The 22,450-nt window shown below is 43.7% G+C and overlaps 1 protein-coding gene across 2 annotated transcripts in view; it reads right to left on the bottom strand.

Annotated features, from left to right (window-relative positions):
* The window catches only part of bmpr1bb (bone morphogenetic protein receptor type 1Bb), a 110,556-nt gene that overhangs the window by 32,067 nt on the left and 56,039 nt on the right, over window positions 1-22,450 (bottom strand). The window contains exons 3-4 of one of the 2 annotated variants that reach the window (XM_036977452.2): window positions 20,677-20,749; window positions 2,559-2,841 (exon numbers count right to left, since the gene is read on the bottom strand). In XM_036977452.2, the coding sequence (XP_036833347.2) occupies window positions 2,559-2,646 (88 nt within the window). In that variant the 5' untranslated portion in view covers window positions 2,647-2,841; window positions 20,677-20,749. The remainder of the gene's footprint in view (window positions 1-2,558; window positions 2,842-20,676; window positions 20,750-22,450) is intronic. The other variant, XM_090234780.1, reaches the window with a different exon arrangement.

Raw genomic sequence — 22,450 nt, 5'->3', positions numbered from 1 at the left:
CTTCAAGCAAAACCTAATATTAGAGAAAAGGAACCTGAGTGAACAAATAACACAACAATTACATACTTGTTTCATTTATTTCAAAACAAATCACCCAGTGCCCCTGTGTGGAAAAACTAAAAGTACATTCAATAACTGGTTGTTCCACGTTTAGCTGCAATGACTCCAACCAAACTCTCCCCGTAGTTGTTGATCAGTCTCTCACGCTGCTGTGAATACATTTCGGCCCACTTGTCCATGCAGAACTGCTTTAACTCAGCAACTTTTGTATGTTTTCAAGCATGAACTGCTCATTTCAAGTCCTGCCACAACATCTCAATTGGGATTAGGTCTGGACTTTGACTAGGCCATTCCAAAACTTCAAATGTGTTGCTTTTTAGCCATTTTCATGTAGACTTGATTTGTGTGTTTTGGATCATTGTCTTGCTGCATGACCCTGCTGCACTTCAGCTTCAGCTCACAGACGTATGGCCTGACATTCTCCTGTAGAATTCTCTGATACAGAGCAGAATTCATGGTTCCTTCTATAAAGACATGTCGTCCAGGTCCTGAGGCAGCAAAGCATCCCCAAACCATCACACTACCATCACCATGCATGACTGTTGGTATAAGGTTCTCATGGTGGAATGCATTCTTTGGTTTTCGGCAGGAATAAATGGGAGAGCCTATTAGTTTTTGGGGTAATTTGTAAACTCAGATTCCCTTTATCTAATATTAGGTGTTGGTTGAAAATCTAATAACATTCAGTATCAAAAATATCCAAAAATAGAGAAAATCAGAAAGTGGGGAAATACTTTTTCACGGCTCTATATATATATTTTTTCATCTCATTGGGTGTGGACCTCCAGCTGTCTTTGTGGTACCCTTTAAAAGTTGAAATGTTAGAACATTTACCCACCCTGTGTTCAAGAGCATGTTGTGTTTCAACCAATGGCGAGCACAGCACAAAAGCCTTACATGATGTAAAAATGGTTCTAAGCTACAACATATGCAAACATGGAACCTGAGTTTATGAGCTTTTAAATAATTGACGTTAAAGGTTGTGATTTTTTACAATTTAATTTAAACGATATACATATTACACTTTAGTAATTTATCGATAATAAAACAGTTTCAAAAACATGTTTGTAAGCTTAGAAATGATATCAATCTCAACCGTTTATCGTTTCCAGTGATGAGGACATGGATGGATGTCTCATGGTAGGGTGGGGTACGCCAAATCGGTCAACTGATGAATGTTTAGGCATTCAGCTCTAAAAATAATTTTCTGATCCCTTCTATAATGGGAAAATATGTGTGGAAGGTTTTGTTTAAATCGAAAGGGGGGCTGTCAAAAAAGTGATTGAATTCAAATAAATTGACCCCAAAGACAAACTCAATGAAGCAAGGCAGTCACAGCTATTTTAGAGGTGAGGGGGGTGCGTGCGTGTGTATGTGCTCCTTTGAGAGTGGGAGATTAGTTTTACAGCTTGTCGCCCAACTGTGTTCTTAACAAGTGTGTGACAACTGAACACTTCTGCACAGGTCAAACCTATCTCAAAATGAAACACCATGGAAAATGGAAAAACAACAGCAGTTATGGCTAAATAAAACCAAACCTTCCCATACAAAAGACACCAGCTATAGTATAATGAAGTCTATGCATATGTAAACAAGGTTCGCTTGAAATTATTGACACTTGTTGCTCGGTGCAAACAAATGCAAACATCCATGATTAACTCCACATAATCAATCTCTTTCTCTCAGTTGAGAGCCTTTGAAACAGGGCAGATGACAAAGAGAGGAATCTTCCCCAGGCGAGCCTCCAGCCGTGGATCCCCTGCAGTCCATCACAAAGCTTATGGGACACCATGACACTGTCGCCATTCATTGTAAATGACAACTGGCTGTCCATCTTAAAACAATTCAAAACATGAGCAGAGGGAGGGGGAGGGGAGCAGGACGGGGGACGGGGCAGATGACTGCTCACATGCTAGACCCGGTGGAGATCATAATAGCTTTGCCCCATCATAAATACCGCTGGGCAAAAAATAGACCCACCACCAACCTCCCAGTGAGTCTCTGCTCCTCCTCGCCCCAACAATACACGCAGTAAACCTGCCTGCAGTTTGTGAAATCATGCCTTTGCTCAAAGTGACTAAAACTACAGTACTCAGCCACTAGGCTAGGTAAGCATCACAAAAAGAGGATAAGGTATTAACGACCCAGGTGGATGAACAGAAAAAGATAGAGAATATATTGGTTTATCGGGGTGATTCTCAGCTCAAAAGCCACCTTTCACATGCCCAGAGCCTACTTTGGGTCCAGACCCATAGTTTAAGAAACCCTGCTCTAAGCATTAGATATACTATGTAAAGTCTTGGCAGCACAAAAAACATGCGTTTCGATATATCAGTTGTGAAAACCACCAGCAGACAATCAGATACAGTACTAAAAACGAATTAAATATAGACCATGCTGTAGTTTCTTCAAAATCAGTCCCAGAGTCCATCAACAGAGAAAGATGGACAGAGTCCCGTAGTACAGAGAGAGATATAGTCCAGTATTAAGCTACTCACCATTAGTCCCCGGGCTCAGTGAAGCCAGTCCAGTCACCAGCAGTACAGTTCTCCATGCCCATCCCCACGGCAACCACACCGCCATCATCCTGTGGTACTGTACAACCGCACGCACAATCCCTGAGACACTAGCTGGCACCACGGCTACACTGAGAAGGTGTGTGTGCGCGAGTGTGTGCCTCTACGTGAGTAAGTGCTAGTCCCCCTCTCTCTTCTCTGCGATCTCAGGAACTCCCCACCACACACAGCCACCCAGCAGCCTCCAGCGCTACACAGTGACAGCCTGAGAGAGAGAGAGAGAGAGAGAGAGAGAGAGAGAGAGAGAGAGAGAGAGAGAGAGAGAGAGAGAGAGAGAGTGAGAGAGAGGGAGAGAGAGAGAGAGAGATAGAGAGAGAGATGGGGAGGAGGAGGAGGGAAGGAGGGTGTTACTCAGTTGCTCTGCTGTTTGGTCAGCCTTTTCTCTGAACACCTCGTGGGGCGAACAACAAAAGAACAGCTGAGCCTGCCTGGACCCCACACACACACATATGAACACATACACTCGCCGCTCAAAAAGGAAGACATTGGCAGGGGCAGACACACACACACACACACACAGAGACACACACACACACACACACACACACACACACACACACACACACACACACACACACACACACACACACACAGAGAGAGAGAGAGGATGAGAGGGAAGTAAGATTGTTCCTCATAGATGTGCATTAGAGAAGTCTGGGCGCCAGAACTCATCCATGAGCATGATTCAAAGTAATGTGTTGTCGCTACTTCATCCACTGTGGGAAGTGCAGATGGATGAATCTTTGCTATGGTTGTACCATATCCAGATTGACATACCATCACACTGTTCCTGTACCATACCGGGGTATACGGTATTACCGACAGTGCACACAAGGGGTGCTATATCTTTCCAAACAAACAAAAATAATAACATTTGAAAAAACAATAACATTCACGCACAAAACAAATTTAGGCAGCAGGGATCTTGATTTTGGAATTGAACGCTATACCGCCCAAGCCTAATCTCTACATATCTCTGAGGTTTAGGACAGCAATTGCCCTCCTGTTTGTGTGACAGCTCATCACAGACCAGTTACAGAGCAGAATGCAAAGTGTGAAAGAAACACACGCGGACGGCCAGACACACACACACACATTCATACATACATACATACTCACTTACTCACAAAGGCTCTTCACACGTCAGGTGATTACCGCCCACACCTCCGGGCAGCAACACGCCTCCTCTCTCTCACTAATCCACCCGAACATACACACACAACCTCCCAATTTGGCCAAATTCCATCAGGCAGCACAAGACTTTCTGTGGGTTACAACCTTAAGAGGATTAGTCCAGCTATTACCAAGATTACATCAAGTTTGCTAGAGTGCCCCTCAAAACAGTTAGCGGGGATGTGATGGTGCAACAGGACAGAATGCCATACCATGCCATTCTAAAGCGTGATTTGGTGGAGGGTGCGTGTTTCCCCAAAAGAGAAAAGAAAAGAATGGCCCAAATGGTGGGGTGAGTGGTCTCCCAAATAAAGACAATAACAACGGCCAATTAGTGGTTAAAGGAAAATCAACAATGTGAAAGTGGAAACAACCAACTAACCAAATGGGATCCTGTTCTTCCACACCTGCTGTGCCTCCATAAGGACAAACACCCTGAATCCACTTCTCTCCCAGCCAGGATAGGAGACAGGACAAGAGGGCAGTAGACAGGGTCTGTAGTCTGGGGCTCTTTCCCTGGAAGGCTGTACGTCTGTCTGTCACTCCTGATTTGCACCGTGCTCTGGATTAAATGTGATAAGTCTACTTTCCCTGGAGCATGAGTGCATGGGGAGAGATGTGAACGGGTCAGCGCACCTCACACACCCCCTCGGAGCTGCATCAAACGCCCAGCATGGTTTCCCCCTGTCCTGCTCAAGCAGCCGCGAAGACCCAGAGAGATATGGGGGGGGGGGGGGGGGGGGGGGCGCAGCTGGTGGGGATGGTTGGTGGGGGTCTAGTCAGGCAGATAAAGGGGATTGTGGAAGTTGGTGGTGGGCTAGCAGGGTGGGGGATTTTGAAATGTGGTTAAATTAACCCTTTCTATCCTTCCCGCCTTTCACTAAGCCAAAAGTTGCCTTGATTCCTCCTTTGAGCTCCAAACCGCAGATCTACTTTTCAAGTCTTGTTACATACAGCTCCGTCTGTTGCTAAGGTTTCCTAAAGGCGCCAGCATGATACAGTTCGGTTGACAGCTAGCCGAAGTCGGCTAAGCGAACCGAATGAGTGTAAAAACGCAAAAAAAGCATCAACAGTACTGTTTGAGAATGTAAAATCTAAGATAAAATCTAAGATAATTTTTACATTTTTGCTGAGGAGATACATTTTATATCTAACTAAGATGTTTGGTGCAGTATTTCTCTATAAAAAAAAATGGGCATGAAAATGAGTCTTCTCTCGTTGAATGACAGCAAAGACTTTGTTGAAGAATCCCTACAGTTGACCAATCACAGACGAAGGGGTGTAGACTTTGGCTCCCGAATATCGGCTGGCCTCGAGAAAGAAATGTGTGTTCCTGAACAGCCCAAAAAACCTTCAACAAAGTCCAACATCATCAAAAACGTCACAGGCTACTATAATCGTCATAATATATGCACAAACTTTTCCAAACTGTTTCGACTGGTGGGGCCCGAAGCATGCGGCCGTCTTAAGAAGAACAATCAGTCAGCATCTTGACGGTTTCAGAAAACCACACTATTATTAGCTGTGTTTGTTTGGACATGCAAAGCACCTGTATACAACAGCATGACTCATTTGGCTGGTACTTGGTGTCTTTGTTGGTTATCACTACCACCCACAAATATGTTCTTTGAGAACATTTGTAAAAAAAATATATATATTAGCAGTTAATGTGGCATGAAAATAAGCCAAGCTACTCGAAATTTGAAGAGAAAACGTTGAGGCAAAACACCTTTCATCATACTGCAAGAGGAATGGTGAAGAATAACCACAGAAACCTCACCACTAAGACGTGAAAGGAAAAGCTGTGACAACAACACAGATGATGGAATTACGATGGGCAAGCGAAGGTATGCCTGTCATGAGCAATGTTCCGCCGACGGCCACACTGACCCCGGGCTCTGTGAGAAATGGAGAGAGCGCAGCGGTTAAACCTGATGTCAGAGAATCTTGGCTCGAGGGCCATTTATTACCGTGGCAACACAGCTGCCTGGAGCAGGGAGCCCAATCAGGGTGCAGGGATAGAGAGGAGCGTGACATCACGTTCATCCCTGGGCCAGACAGTGAGACGTACTTCCTCCCTCTGTGGAGCGCTCATCAACTTCATCCTCATTTCACATTGAGAACACTGACATCTTCCTTATTGTGAGCCAGCTCCCACCTCCCTCTCTCACACAGACTGCTGGTTTCTCTATAGAGATATTAGCCATTAATTAACGACCTTGTCAGTTAGCTAGCAGCAAAATTAGGGCAATTAAATGTGGTAGCCAGGTTTGTGGAATACGTTTGTTACCTGGCAAACCAAAACTGTTACATTTTTGTTATAAAACGTATCCACCTGCTTAGGCAATTCAACACAATAGCCATGACAGAAGCAGCAGCATCATTGTATGGCCCAACACTATAAATCACTACGTGTGAATCCCATTTGAATGTGAACCCTCCATGCACATACTCAGTGGTTTGGTTCCTTGGAGAGTCCAGAGGAGCTGCTGCTTTCTCTCTAGCTCACAGCTCTCCTCTCTAGCAGAGTCTCATCGAGAATGAGAAGAAAGAAAGCGCCTTATGAATATGCAAGAGTCACACAATGGGACAGCTCAGAGATTCTGCTCCGATTCCAGCTTTGAAGTCCCGAAGAATGCTGAGTGAGAAGAAAGAAAGGAAAAAGTTTATTCAAGAAAAGTAAAAGACTGTCACAGCAAGGCTCTCTCTCTCTCTGTGAGGGAGGGAAGACATGGGGAGCTGCTGAAAGCACAGGCTCACAATCATTCCTATTGCTACAGATGAGAATGGATAAGGCTCCTCCACAAACCCATTTAGCAGGACAACAATGTCAGCTGGACTTAATTCTGCCTTTGCCCATTATGAAAGATAAACACAATTGAGTTGAAAACACAAAGGGAACGAGGAACAAGGTCTTAGTATACAGAAGGACAGCAGAGTTTTTCCAGTTGTCATTTCTGAAAATAAAAGTGAAAGCCACCGATGTCAAATACAATTCAAGAAACTGGTTTTGGGAAAACAATTATGCTAAATGTAAACTACTATGTCCTGTATCAGTTAGAAGAGACATCTACGGGCAAATGTTCACAATGCAAGTCAATAATGACAGAGTGATTCATTTATGAGCCAAAGCTCAAAATATGAAGATCTCCCTGTTCTAAATGAAGGTAGTACCAGGTGTATGATCTACGTGTCAGTGTATTGCGTAATTGCATCAAGACTTCCATGCAGATGCATGATTTATAAGTCAGTGGAATGTGTAGTGGGCGTTGACTGACTGACAGACAGGGGCCCAGACCCAAACTGTTCCTGTGAGCTGAATGCCTGCAGTCCTACACTAAGCTGTATAAACGTCATGATGTTAGTTGGTGCTCATAAACATCTCACCTGCACACACAATGATCCTGGCCAGACACATTTCCCTCTTCCCTCACTACACAAAGCTTATGTTAACGCCAAGCTTCCAATACAAACACAGAGAGCAAAATAACAAGGCTATTATTTCACCACTGAATAAGCATTCATTAAAGGTGTTCAAAGCTAGAGGATGTAGGGCGTCATTTCAGACACTTTTCAACAATTCAAGAAGGCACAAGGTAAACCCCGGTATTAGATCATGTCGTAACTGCTAATGGAGTTATGTGGGTCATTGGTCCTCAAATGGTATGGAATGGGTTACACAGCCCCACCAAAAGAAAGCCACGAGACTTGGAGGAAGAAATTGCAGTCTTTCTTTGTATTCATCCGCGTAATTGCTCTGTGGCTAAAACAATGACTTAAATAATGACAGTTTGGTCAGCATTTATAAAACATGAATCACACACTATGTTGGGTGAGCAGACAGATTTCCTCTGCAGCCCAGGGGAAGAGGCTGGGCGAGACACTACAGTGAGTCATGCTCTCATAGGGTTTCTGTAGACAGTAGTGTAGCATGGCGATCCTCCCTGCAACTGTAAAACACCGTGGCCCTAGTCTACTGTGAATTATGACATGACTATGTCTCAGACTACTTTTACTACACAGAAACTTAGTGTATTACTTAAATATTCCTGATTGGTTAACACTAGAAGCGCCATAGGCCCACGGCCACTGACGTTTGATTTGATAAATAAAATAAATCAATCCCCAAAAAGCTTTGTCCTGCTGCTTCCCTGACTTTTCCTAAATGTAAAGTACAAACATTGCTAATTTGTCTGAATTTTGAAACCACAGAGAAGAATTTAGAGACGTTTTACCCGTTTTTTTTCTATTCCTAACTTAACCCACTGAGACAATGTGCTGTAGGATGTTGGTTCCCAGCCAGGCGCTAATGCGTCTCTCTCTCCTCATTGAATGAATGACAAATGGACGGATGGGCGATAATTGTGCACCTTACTTCACAATGTAATTTAAATTAGGCCTAACTGAATGATACGGAGGGTGAAGAGGTTGATTTCATTTAGAAAGACAATAGTGTAATGATGAGTTTGTGTTATGCCTATTTATCAGCGTTGGAGCTCATGTTAATAATTTGACCATGCTCCTTGTGAGTTGATACCATTCTCTTTGACATTTGACTTTGTAAAAAGACGCTGTTACGGGACTGTTTTATTTACCTCAACTCTATTACTAATCAGCTGGCCCACCTAAACAATATCACACATAATAAGATCAGTTGTCAAATTGTACAAGAAGAGATGGGCGCATCTTGTAATTGACAAATGCAGGGAAAGGAGCATCACTTTATCAAATCCTCTTTCAGAGTCACATTCAGGTAAAACTTTTTGATTCTATATAGTATCAGAAATATCAGATTCTGCAGTTTCTATGACACATACCTTGTCAAATAAATCTCAAAATTCAAGAGATAGAGCTTTATATCAAATGTTCACTTTTTACAAGAATATCTGCGATGTCCATGAATTCAGCATATGACCACTTGCGGGGAAGCATTGTTTTTCCTACTAAGAAAAAGACTAGTAACATAATAAACTTAAAATATGCTATTTTCTTTTCTTTTAAATACACTTTCTTATTTCCATAATGAAATTATAATGGACTTGATGGGCTTTTCATTTTTTACTTATAGCCTAGACCAGGTATTCCCAAATGACAGGAATTGTGAAAAACTGAGATAAATTGTATTTGGCTAAGGTGTATGTAAACTTCCGACTTGCAAATGCAAATGAATTACTTAAAAATCATACAATGTGATTTTCTGGATTTTTGTTTTAGATTCCGTCTCTCACAGTTGAAGTGTACCTATGATAAAAATTACAGACCTCTACATGCTTTGTAAGTAGGAAAACCTGCAAAATCGTCAGTGTATCAAATACTTGTTCTCCCCACTGTATATATACAGTGGGGCAAAACAGTACTTAGTCAGCCACCAATTGTGCAAGTTCTCCCTCTTTGCAAATAAATAAATTAAAAATCCTACAATGTGATTTTCTGGATGTTTTTTCTCATTTTGTCTGTCATAGTTGAAGTGTACCTATGATGAAAAACATAGGCCTCTCTCATCTTTTTAAGTGGGAGAACTTGCACAATTGGTGGCTGACTAAATACTTTTTTGCCCCACTGTATAAACTGTATTAACTTTTTTTTCCCTCTTCACATTTTCAAAACGTCTATTTATATTTTCCAATGGGACTATACATTTGGGTGAGTATTTTGTGTGCAAATTAACTCAAGCTTACAGACAATGTCAAATGTGATATAGCAAAGCACCTGAGTGATTTGGGTGCGCAATTACGCAGGTACTTTCCCGGAATGGACGACACAAACAACTGGATTCATTATCCCTTTCATGCCCTGCCTCCAGCCCACTTACCGATATCTGTACAAGAGAGCCTCATCGAAATTGCAACAAGCGGTTCTGTGAAAATTGAATTTAATCAGAAGCCACTGCCAGATTTCTGGATTGTGCTGTGCTCAGAGTATCCTGCCTCTGCAAATTGTGCTGTTAAGACACTGATGCCCTTTGCAACCACGTACCTATATGAGAGTGGATTCTCGGCCCTCACTAGCATGAAAACTAAATACAGGCACAGACTGTGTGTGGAAAAAGACTGAGACTCTCTCCAATACAACCCAACATTGCAGAGTTATGTGTATACTTTCAAGCACACCCTTCTCATTAACTTGTGGTGAGTTATTCACAATTTTCGATGAACAAATAAAGTTTTATATGTAAAATGGTTAAATAAAGAGCAAAATTATTTATTATTATTATATTATTATTTGTGCCCTTGTCCTATAAGAGCTCTTTGTCACTTCCCATGAGCTGGGTTGTGACAAAAACTCACACTCATTCTTATGTTTAACCTCTCTTGGGTAGGGGGCAGTATTTTGACGTCCGGATGAAAAGTGTGCCCAAAGTAAACTGCCTGTTACTCAGGCCCAGAAGCGAGGATATGCATATCATTCAGCCTACCACTATTTTCAATGGCTAGTCCGCCCTTCCAGATTGCAGTTCCTAGGACTTAGAAAGAATTTCAGGCTGTTTCTTGGAAAAGGGTGGCTCCCATTTTGGCTGTAGTGTTTCCAAGCGCGTGGAAGAGAGCGTGTTCTTTGGTATTTTTCTCCGGTAAAGACAATAACGATTCTCTGTCTTAAATTTGATCGTTTATTTCCATATTAGGGTACCTAAGGTTTGATTATAAATGTTGTTTGACTTGTTTGGAAAAGTTTATTAGTAACGTTTGGGATTCATTTTGTTTGCATTTTGATGGAGGGAAACTGGGGGGATTATTGACTGAAGCGCGCCAGCTAAACTGAGTTTTTAAGGATATAAAGAAGGGCATTATTGAACAAAAGGACAATTTGTGATGTAACTGGGACCTTTTGGAGTGCCAACAGAAGAAGATCATCAAAGGTAAGGTATTTTTTTATATCGCTATTTCTGCCTGGTTGAAATATATTTTTAATGTGTTTGTATGCGGGGCGCTATCCTCAGATAATCGCATGGTTTGCTTTCGCCTTAAAGCCTTTTTGAAATCTGACACAGTGGCTGGATTAACAAGAAGTTAAGCTTTATTATTGATGTATTAAACTTGTGATTTTATGAAAGTTAAATATTTATAATACTGTAGTCTGCAATTTCACCAGATGTTGGCCAGGTGGGATGCTACTGTCCCATTTGCCCATAAGAAGTTAATAAATGTATCATATGGTGTGATTGTGGCAGGCTTACAATGATGGTGAAAAACAACCTTTGAGAGTGCGCTGATCCTGGTACGCAGCTGGAGGTTGAATGTTTGAAGGGGTACGGGACTATAAAAAGTTTGGGAACCACTGGCCTAGAGTAACAAACTAATACAAATCTATTATGTTCTTTGAAATAATAGTTTTTAAGTATTCTAATGTTACCTAACACCTCTATAAACACAACTAAATTATTATTCCTTGACCTGTTCCACATTTTGTTACTTTACACCATTCTATAATGGGAAAAAAGCAATCTACACACACTACCCCATAAATGACAAAGCAAAAACGTTTGTTTTTTTATGTTTGCAAATGTAATAAAAATAAAAAACATAAATACATATTTATATAAGTATTCAGACCCTTTCCTATGAGACTAGAAATTGAGCTCTGGTGCATCCTGTTTCCATTGATCATCCTTGTGTAATGAACACGATGGGAGACAGAGAGCTAGTTTCAAGCACAGGGCGCAGCAGGTGTTTATTTGTAAAGGACCACAGGAGGAGGTAGGTAGCTGGGTACAGGGGCAGGCAGAAGATCATACACAGGGGGTTTCAAAAAGGCAATAGTACAGGCAGGGAATAGGCAAAAGACGTTGTTAGTGAGGCAGGCAAAAACTATCATACACGAGAGAATTGCATTACGGGAAAAAACAGAGCTCCAAATAGAAGTGTGTCACAAAAACAATACCTCACAATGATGGGGTGCAAAGAACTGAACTAAATAGTGTGTGATAATGACATACAGGCGTGTGAACAGGTGATCAGGAATTCAGGTGATTGGGATCTGGAGAGTGAGCTGCGTTCAGGAGATCTATGTGTTTGAGAGTGTGAGCTGGAAAGTGGGCTGGAAAGTGAGCTGCGTTCAGGAGATCTATGTGTTTGAGAGTGTGAGTTGGAAAGTGAGCTGGAAAGTGAGCTGGAAAGTGAGCTGCGTTCAGGGGATCTACGTGTTTGAGTGTGAGTTGGAAGCAGACGTTACACCTTGAGATGTTTCTCCAACTTGACTGGAGTCCACCTGTGGTAAATTCAATTGATTGGACAGGCACACACCTGTCTATATAAGGTCCCACAGTGGACAGTGCATGTCAGAGCAAAAACCAAGCCAAGAGGTCAAATGCATTGTCCGTAGAGCTCTGAGACAGGATTGTGTCGAGGCACAGATCTAGGGAAGGGTACCAAAAAATGTCTGCAGCATTGAAGGTCCCCAAGAACACATTCTTAAATGGAAGAAGTTTGGAACCACCTGGCCAAACTGAGCAAATTGGGGGAGAAGTGTCTTGGTCAGGGATGCGACCAAGAACCCGATGGTCACTCTGACAGAGCTCTAGAGTTCCTCTGTGGAGATGGGAAAACCTTCCAGAAGGACAACCATCTCTGCAGCACTCCACCAATCAGTCCTTTATGGTAGAGTGGCCAGTAGGAAGCCACTCCTCAGTAAAAGGCACATGACAGCCCGCACATGAGAAATAATATTCTCTGGTCTGATGAAACCAAGATGGAACTCTTTGGCCTGAATGCCAAACGTCAAGTCTGAAGGAAACCTGGCACCATCCCTACGGTGAAGCATGGTGGTGGCAGCATCATGCTGTGGGGTTGTTTTTCAGCGGCAGGGACTGGGAGACTAGTCAGGATCGAGGCAAAGATGATGGAGCAAAGTACAGAGAGATTCTTGATGAAAACCTGCTCCAGAGAGCTCAGAACCTCAGATTGGGGTGAAGGTTCACATTCCAGCAAGACAACGACCCTAAGCACACAGCCAAGACAATGCAGGAGTGGCTTTGGGATAAGTCTTTGAATGTCCTTGAGTGGCCCAGCCAGAGCCCGGACTTGAACCCAATCGAACATCTCTGGAGAGACCTGCAAATAGCTGTGCATCAACACTCCCCATCCAACCGGTCAGAGCCTGAGAGGATCTGCAGAGAAGAATGGGAGAAACTCCCCAAATACAGGTGTGACAAGCTTGTAGCGTCATACCCAAGACTCGATGCTGTAATGAGTAAAGGGTCTGAATACTTATGTAAATGTATTATTTATGGGTTTTTTAAATATACATTTGCAAACATTTCTACAAACCTATTTTTGCTTTGTCATTATGGGGTATTGTGTCTAGATTAATGAGGGGGAAAAACTATTTCAACAATTTAAGAATAAGGCTGTAACGTAACAAAATGTGGAAAAAGTCAAGGGGTCTGGATACTTTCCGAAGGCACTGTATATTTTTATATGGATATATTCCAAAAATATTTATTTATGCAATGTTTGCTGCACCTTGCAGGTTGATATACATTTAATGCATATGCTAAAGGGAACGCCTGCCAACGTTTTCTAGCGGGTACTTATATGACGTAAGGCAGACACATCCACAGAAAATATAGATGGCCTGTGTAAGGCTTTCTTTCATAAAAAAAAAACAGTGTTAGGGTGCATTTTTACACTGTACATTGTATATTTGAAATGAATTATCTTAAGTGTTTTACAGTAAGTCCCTGAAATACGTGCATGTAAGAATTACTTATTTTTCCATCATTTGCTTTCTCTTTGTTTATTTGGTCCATTTGTTCAGGATGAATGTGTTTGTTGTTCCCAGACGGAGGGAAGAGCGAGAGAATAGCAGAAGGTGAAAATGGGAAGTTATTTCACATCAGGCTGGTAGTAGTGAGATTCCAGTCACTGCAAACACTGACTCAGGTCATTCCTCAGAACGAGCTGTCAACCAGCCTCGTCTCAATCATGAACTGTTGCTTTCTGTCAGGCCCTGGAGCATAGTCCAATGTCTGTTGTGACTGAACTGAACAGTACGTCACACACAGAAAGTGACTTCTTTACAATTTGACACAGCAAGAATTCTAAATCCCCAAAAAAGATTGCGATGTCAAATTACCTCAGTGCTCTCGAATGACCTCTAAAATGTCAAATGATTTCTATATATAGTGGATACTCCTCAACCAAGCAACTGAAAAAACAATACAAACAATAGGTGCAAAAACTGTAAGTCATTCAGAGAAACAAACATGGCCCCAATCTCAATCTATGCTTGCTACAACACTGACCGCCAATGAAAGGCTGTTATTCTAGTGCAGTACGGGGCCTATTCACTGGACCTACTTAACAGTGCACCTGAAACACACCTGCTCCTCACGTTTCAACCATGGGCACCGCTGGTTATAAAACAACCAGATGGAGATGCAGATGGATTGAATCTAACTGTAAAAAGTTTCACCGGTTAGCCTCTCACTGCAGAGAAGGTGCCCCATAGAAAGAAAGGGTTCTTGTGATTTTCCATGGCCAACGCAGGCCACCCCAGGCACTGGCCAAGAACAGCACAAATCTCTCTCCCTCCCTCCATTTGTCTCTCTTTCCCTCTCTCCGTCAGTGTGTTCTGCTCACAGAGCCTGGTCTTGCCTGCCTGTATCCTGGGTCTTTCCAATGAGAGGTCCACCTTGTTTGTGTCAGCAGCAGGCTTGCCAGTGTCATACTGCAGTTTCCTCTCTCTAGCAAAGCTCATATTCAATCAATGAACACCTGATAATTTCCCCCTGGCGGCTTCTCACAACAAGCCAGTGAGAGTGAGTGACATCTCTGAAAGTCATGGGTAATGAAAACTGAGAAACATATGGTATGGTCAAATACATCTGGAGCATTCTGAGGGGGGACCAGTACACATTTAAAGAAGCCTTATAAGAGAGTGATAGCACTGAAAAAGTTGATTAAAAGTCACATTTGTTCATCACTAAGAAAGCAAGAAATATCTAATAGCCACAGTGTTCACCATTGATCAAGATATTGAATGTGAACATTTGCTCATATGAAGCAGTGCTAATGGTTTCTGCCGTGCACTGTGCAGGTTGGAGGTGCCAAACTATAGCCTAGCTGTCAGTTCACACTAACCCTTTCATTAAACACTGAAACAGACAAACTCAGTGGGACAGAAGAGCTGTTGTTCCACATGCTTGTAAAACAATATTGCAGAAAAAAATAATCATTGCAGCACTTAAGCAATCATCACTCCCTGTACACCCAACCCCAGCTCTAAAACCTGCCACAGAAAACTTGGCTGGAGCACCAGGAATACTGTACAAGACAGGCTGGAGCACCAGGAATACTGTACAAGACAAGCGGGAGCACCAGGAATACTGTACAAGACAGGCTGGAGCACCAGGAATACTGTACAAGACAGGCTGGAGCACCAGGAATACTGTACAAGACAGGCTGGTACACCAGGAATACTGTACCATGCAGGCTGGAGCACCAGGAATACTGTACAAGGCAGGCTGGAGCACCAGGAATACTGTACAAGACAGGCTGGAGCACCAGGAATACTGTACAAGAGAGGCTGGAGCACCAGGAATACTGTACAAGACAGGCTTGTCACAAGTTGTTTTAAATTAAAACAGAAAAGTTAGACCTCAGATTTTCTTAAACATGAGGGACGGAGCTAGGGGAAAAACCCTGGCTGCCTTGCCAAGTCAACCAGGAGTGTTGAATGAAAGGCTCGTTCCTAGTGTCTAGGCAGCAGTGCATTGGGTGGAACTGACTGGACACTGGAAACCAAAAGGTCTAATTAAGGGGGTCCTCTGATGGTCAGACAAACCTGAGCCGACAGCAGGGGTCACTATGCTGGCCCACAAACCCCCTGTGACCCCCACACCTGCTTGGCTGCATTAGCCCGGATGTGTCCGAGTGATGTGGACACCCCGAGTCTGAGGCACGGGACTGACAAAACAACACTGAATCTACAGTCCTGACACAACCCTACCTACAACACACTGGACCAACAGTACTGACACAACCCTACCTACAACACACTGGACCAACAGTACTGACACAACCCTACCTACAACACACTGGACCAACAGTACTGACACAACCCTACCTACAACACACTGGACCAACAGTACTGACACAACCCTACCTACAACACACTGGACCTACAGTACTGACACAACCCTACCTACAACACACTGGACCAACAGTACTGACACAACCCTACCTACAACACACTGGACCAACAGTACTGACACAACCCTACCTACAACACACTGGACCTACAGTACTGACACAACCCTACCTACAACACACTGGACCAACAGTACTGACACAACCCTACCTACAACACACTGGACCAACAGTACTGACACAACCCTACCTACAACACACTGGACCAACAGTACTGACACAACCCTACCTACAACACAGAGTACCGAACAGTATAGTACAGCCATGGATGTGTCATGACTCACACTGGACCTATAGTACGGGGCCCAGTTTCCCGATAGCGATGGATCTTAGGCTTACCAGTGTTTTAACTATGCATCTTTCCTACAATGGTCGAAGGTGTAACGCTGAAAGAAAGTTCGCTAAGCGCGCCGTTGGAGCATGTGTCGATACTGATCGAAAGAAAGGCAGCGCTGCTCTCAGATCAGCTTTCCTTACTCAAATCTTACCTTAACGTTAGAATTACTCCACAATACTGACGTCGGATCAGCTCCTAGAGAGATATTATGATGTAACGGCTGCATATATTGAGGGGGCTTATTGTAATGCTTACCCTATAAAGAATGCACTCAATCCCAGATTCATTACAGAACACAACCCTACCGCACACTAGACCGACTGTGGTCAAAATACCATTCATGGTACACATTCAACTTAAATCCAAATGCATGAATAGAATAGTGTACTGAATGTCTCTTTCAGACACCTGGATCTCCTAAATCAACCCTGTTCATTCACAGACAGGAATGTTTTGTCTGGGCTGTTTGGGGCTTGTAGCGGTGCTGCGTTCTACAAAGAGCCTCAACACTCGTTACAATAACGGGAGCTCAGTGTGGGTTGTTGGGGGACTGGGGGCTCTCGTCTGAGCGAGCGGGGTCGGCCTGGTATACAGCCGTGTCAAAAGTTCATGCCCTCCCTGGGGCATTCACACAGTAAAACAAAGAGATCACACAGACTGCGCCAGCGAGCGCCACGCTAACGAGGCTGATCGTTACTGTGGCGCCACCTGTCTCCCTCATCCAATTAGGCTGAACAAGACCAAGGTGCTAATCAACCGGCTGACCAGCCTAGAGGGGAGAGGAGAGGGGGAGAGGAGAGGGGGAACAGGAAAAACAATAGGATCAAAGAGAAGAGGAAAAAAACAAGCAGAGAAAGGTAGGGGGAGGGAAAGAGATGGAGAGAGAGAGAGAGAGAGAGAGAGAGAGAGAGAGTGAGAGAGAGAGAGAGAGGAAGAGAGGGAGTGAGAGGGATGGGGGAGACAGAGAGCAAGAGTCAGGGCCGAATAAGAGATACCTCTTTCTCCGTTTACAGCTCGAGCAAACTGAGACAACATCCAAAGTTCGAATGTTTTATTATAAAAGATGAAGGTACAGCAGTGTCCTGATTGGTGCTCTGTGGATGAACAGATAATTGGTCCAGTAAAAATAGGAGAGGTCAAAAGGGAGGGACAAAGCAGACTGGCTGCACAGTTGGAATGGGAGCGAGGCGCCCAGAAGGACTGGGTGTGCTCTGAGGTTCACAGAAGCTGTAATTATGGGAAAAAGGCATGCGTGTTTACAATATCACACTCTTCCTAACAAGCACTAATTGCGTGTGTGCAGTGAGCGCATGTAGGAATGTCTGAGCACAGCCAGAGTGCAGGGAGAGTTCAGTGAGGAGTTTGGTCAACGGACGACCTGGTTTGTGTCAAACCTGTCAAAAACAATATACACAGCGAAATATAAGACTGAAGTAATTGGGGCTTGTTAGAACACCCAGATAAATTAAACAAAATTTGGTTAGATAGGAAAACACTCCAAGTGGTAAATTAACGAGTCTGAAGAATACTATTGATGCCCAAAATAACTCCTAATGAGGGAGAAAGAGGCTCAGAAAGACAGGCGTGAAGGGTTTTCTGTTGGTGCATTAATTGGTGCATGTCCAGACACAAAAGTGTGTAGTGATCACATACATGCGTATGTGTGTGTGTGTGTGTGTGTGTGTGTGTGAGACACATACTCTCTGCCCCTTTATCACAATGAGGGCAAACAGCCGTGCCCCCTGTGTCCCAGTATGTGTAGGACCATCCGTCACGCTTGGCTTCCTAAACATAGTCTAGTCTCTGTTGGTTACAGTTAGCACCAGTATCTCTGTGCAACAGAGCCCTACCCTACTGCACAGCCTGGGTCCTGCCCTTCTCCCTCTCCACCAATCATAGTCCAATCGCTGTTACAGTGGGACTCTGTGTGCCATAGAGAGAGCCCTGTTCTACAGCCACTCTCTAGTCCACACTCTCCAGTCTCCACCCCCGATCTCCAGTCACTCACCCCCAGCTTTACCAAACATGTAGTCCCAGTCTACCCAGAGCCTCTGTGCCATAAAGCCTGCACTCTAAGTATGGCTGACTGGAATGGCTAACAGTGGTGTGTATTCGTGGGTGCCAAGGGAAGCCAAGCATTCCCCAACAATTGACCAAGAAAAAAACATAATTGATTGATCTTTCATCTCTCCGTGTTTCATCATTTTCTTCAATTCGCAAGAGGCTCCAGAGAACGCATCCGAGCGAGCGAAACAGCTTGCTCACACGCTGTAGATGTGCAGCCCATCTGTGATGCTGTCTGGTCAAAAAGAGTATGATATTGTTGCCGCTCGTAGCATTGAATGCAAGGGAAGCCAGCATGCATTTGGCCTCCCTTGATAAAAAATATATAAAATAATAGCCAATCAGAGTTGAGCTAAACTGAGTGAGGTCAACTGTGAATGGTCCTGGCGCACAAAAAACAAGTGTCAATGGAAGCCAGTTTGGATTTGGCTTCACACCAATCACATCAAAAGCCCCCAAATTACTGAATTGTTGCATCTCGTTATGTTGTTGTCCTATGGTGGCTAGCCAGCTAGCTAATATTGTCCCTTTCCTAAACTAGCCATGGATGGAGATGGGATTTGGACTTGTGGTTTTACTTAATTCTCCGTACTGGCCAATGATTATAACGGTGATTCTAATCTAACCATGAATTCATACATTGTTGTGTCCCTGGCCTGAGAGGATGGAGGTTCAATATGTAGCTAGATGTAGAAGGCTCATGTTAACTAGCTAACGTTGCCCATGAATGGAAGATAGGCGAGCGAGCAAGCATTTTAGCCAGGTAGCCTAGGACAACAGAAACTAAAAGCATGTAGCCTACTGTATGACAGAGTCATAGATCGTTTCGGCAACATGAAAGAGAGAAGGATGGCATTGGAGTTTCTCTACAAGTAGGGTGAGTAAACATGTTTATTCTACTTGCACTCACGCACACAAAAATCAGAACCAAGGACAGCCACATCATATTTAGCTTCTGTTGATTGGACACAGTTGTTTTTGGTATCTTTCAGTTGTCAGTGTATTAGACTAAGCGCGGGTGATTTGATGATGTTGAAATGTTGTCAGGGGTCAGGGGTAATCAACTACTAATTGAGAAGGTCCAGGTGACACACATTTCCTAGCTGGCAAAGGTCAGGATGGATATCGTCCTTTATCAACACAGTGGTACAGTGTAGTAACAAACACAGTCTTCTACAACTTAGGAAACATGTTGTTGTATAAAATGCACATTCAAATACATTCAACGAGATAATTACATATTTGAACGAATGACTTCTTTCTTTTGAATGTAAACATGTGCATCATCATTGCTGAAGAACAAAAGTGGTTGCGTAGTTGTAATATTTAAATTAAATTTAAGTGCTTTCTTTTGGAGAACAAAGGCGAGTTGTTAAAAAAAGTAGCATCTGAACGCACAGAAAGCCACTGTGGGCCTTGCAATATTCACGCATGTCACTCTGGGCCTTGCATCAATGAGAGAAATTACACTTTGTCTCCTGCCAATACTTTGAACTTTGGCACAAATGGTGTGAGAGAAACTCTGAGACACTGGTGCAGGTGTTCATCGGTGAGCCTGGTGTGGTATTCGTTTTTACTAAATACAATATTTGCTTTGTGGACTTCACCAGACAGATGTTGCTCTCCGGTTTTGTGACGAAACAAAAGGTGTGGTTGAATTTATTCTGCCACTGTGTCTTCTTATTATAAAGGCATGTGAACTAACAGGTTATAGAGCAAACGACGAAATTATCACAATTAACACTTAGGTTGTAATGTGGCTTTTTTTCCTGGCTAGACTTCCCCAGTTATTTTACCCACACACCCCTACTGCTGGCTAACACAGTGTTTAATGGCACATTAACCAGCCATATACTCTCCCCCCCAAAGAATGACCCCTTCTTAAAAAGACAATCCAAGCCGTTGTGATTAATGATGTTTTTATTCATGTAGTTTTATGGCTCTATAATTTGCAGGATATTAATAGTCACATAGCCCACACCCTCCAGCCAGCCAAGGTGTAGTGAGACTATGTACCTGCTGTATGTTGAGTTTGATTGAGAGGGAAAGCCCAGGGAAAGAGTCTCCTGCGTATATTTTCCATGTTCAGCTTGCCGAACCACTCCCTCTCAACACTCAGCTGCTGAAAGCCCTTTTGTCTGTGAGTGGCACAGGGGCCACAGTGACACTTAATACATACACCTTACCTCACCTTGACAACTTGGTTATTTGTTTCATCTCTTCTCTACACTTCACCCCCCTCACACCCTTGTTTTGTTACCTTGACCACTTGCCCACTCTCCCCAATAGAGGTAACGCAGAGAGTAAAGGGTTCACCCACCTATGTCTGCGTGTCTCTCAGTCACTCCCGGCTATTCCACACAACCCAGATGTAGAACTTGTATTTCGGTCACCTGCCCAAGACAAGAGATAGAGGCAACAAATGACAACTCTGACAAAGGCTTCAGAACTGACAATGCTATCCATCAGGAAAACAATCAGCGTGGAAAAAGATAAACGAAAGGGGGGGGGGGGGGGGGGGGACATACAGAAGACTCTCACTAACACACAGTAGAAGGGCAGTGAAAGTTTGAAAGGATAAAGCGAGGGAGCAAAAGAGATGAAAAGGAGAAGTATTTTTAGCCCGCGTTGCACATGACCGACTGTCACTTGCTATAATAATTGACGCGTTATAGGTGTTATCCTGTTCTCCACGGTCAAACACAGTACTGGAGGCACACAGCTGTTGTTGCTCTGGCTGCAGGCACAACACCAGTTAGAAACACAACGTGAGTAGGAGGAGAGTGTTTGACCAGCCTGTTTCTCTTTCCGTCCCGCTCTCATCTTCTCTTAGTCTGACATTCCCTCCTTATCTCTCCAAACAGTAGTTAAGTCACAGTCGTTTCATGTCACTTAATCTCTGATGTTCACTTGTCACACTTTCCTCCTCACGGGACAATGACTGGAAGGTCACACACAGCTCACCTGCGTGACCACAATCAGATTACAGACACACACACACACACACTCAATCATACTTATCTATTATCTCTGCCTCTGTGACGGTCTGGATCCCAACAATAATAAATAGAGATGGATCATAAAGATAGGGCCAGTCTGATGGGTGGCCATGTTGTTTCTATCTGAGTGATAGGTGGCCATGTTGTTTCTGTCTGAGTGATGGGTGGCCATGTTGTTTCTATCTGAGTGATAGGTGGCCATGTTGTTTCTGTCTGAGTGATAGGTGGCCATGTTGTTTCTGTCTGAGTGATGGGTGGCCATGTTGTTTCTGTCTGAGTGATAGGTGGCCATGTTGTTTCTATCTGAGTGATAGGTGGCCATGTTGTTTCTGTCTGAGTGATGGGTGGCCATGTTGTTTCTGTCTGAGTGATACTTGGCCATGTTGTTTCTGTCTGAGTGATGGGTGGCCATGTTGTTTCTGTCTGAGTGATGGGTGGCCATGTTGTTTCTGTCTGAGTGATGGGTGGCCATGTTGTTTCTGTCTGAGTGATGGGTGGCCATGTTGTTTCTGTCTGAGTGATGGGTGGCCATGTTGTTTCTGTCTGAGTGATAGGTGGCCATGTTGTTTCTGTCTGAGTGATGGGTGGCCATGTTGTTTCTGTCTGAGTGATGGGTGGCCATGTTGTTTCTATCTGAGTGATGGGTGGCCATGTTGTTTCTATCTGAGTGATGGGTGGCCATGTTGTTTCTGTCTGAGTGATGGGTGGCCATGTTGTTTCTGTCTGAGTGATGGGTGGCCATGTTGTTTCTGTCTGAGTGATAGGTGGCTATGTTGTTTCTGTCTGAGTGATGGGATGTTGTTCCTGTCTGAGTGATGGGTGGCCATGTTGTTTCTGTCTGAGTGATGGGTGGCCATGTTGTTTCTGTCTGAGTGATAGGTGGCCATGTTGTTTCTGTCTGAGTGATGGGTGGCCAGGTTGTTTCTGTCTGAGTGATGGGTGGCCATGTTGTTTCTGTCTGAGTGATGGGTGGCCATGTTGTTTCTGTCTGAGTGATGGGTGGCCATGTTGTTTCTGTCTGAGTGATGGGTGGCCATGTTGTTTCTGTCTGAGTGATGTGTGGCCATGTTGTTTCTGTCTGAGTGATGGATGGCC

This window comes from Oncorhynchus mykiss, chromosome 5 (assembly GCF_057628025.1).
Source record: "Oncorhynchus mykiss isolate SJ-2025 chromosome 5, ASM5762802v1, whole genome shotgun sequence".
Taxonomy (NCBI): domain Eukaryota; kingdom Metazoa; phylum Chordata; class Actinopteri; order Salmoniformes; family Salmonidae; genus Oncorhynchus; species Oncorhynchus mykiss.
Note: the sequence above shows the minus strand (reverse complement) of the source record. Positions and strands in the feature narration are given on the sequence as shown.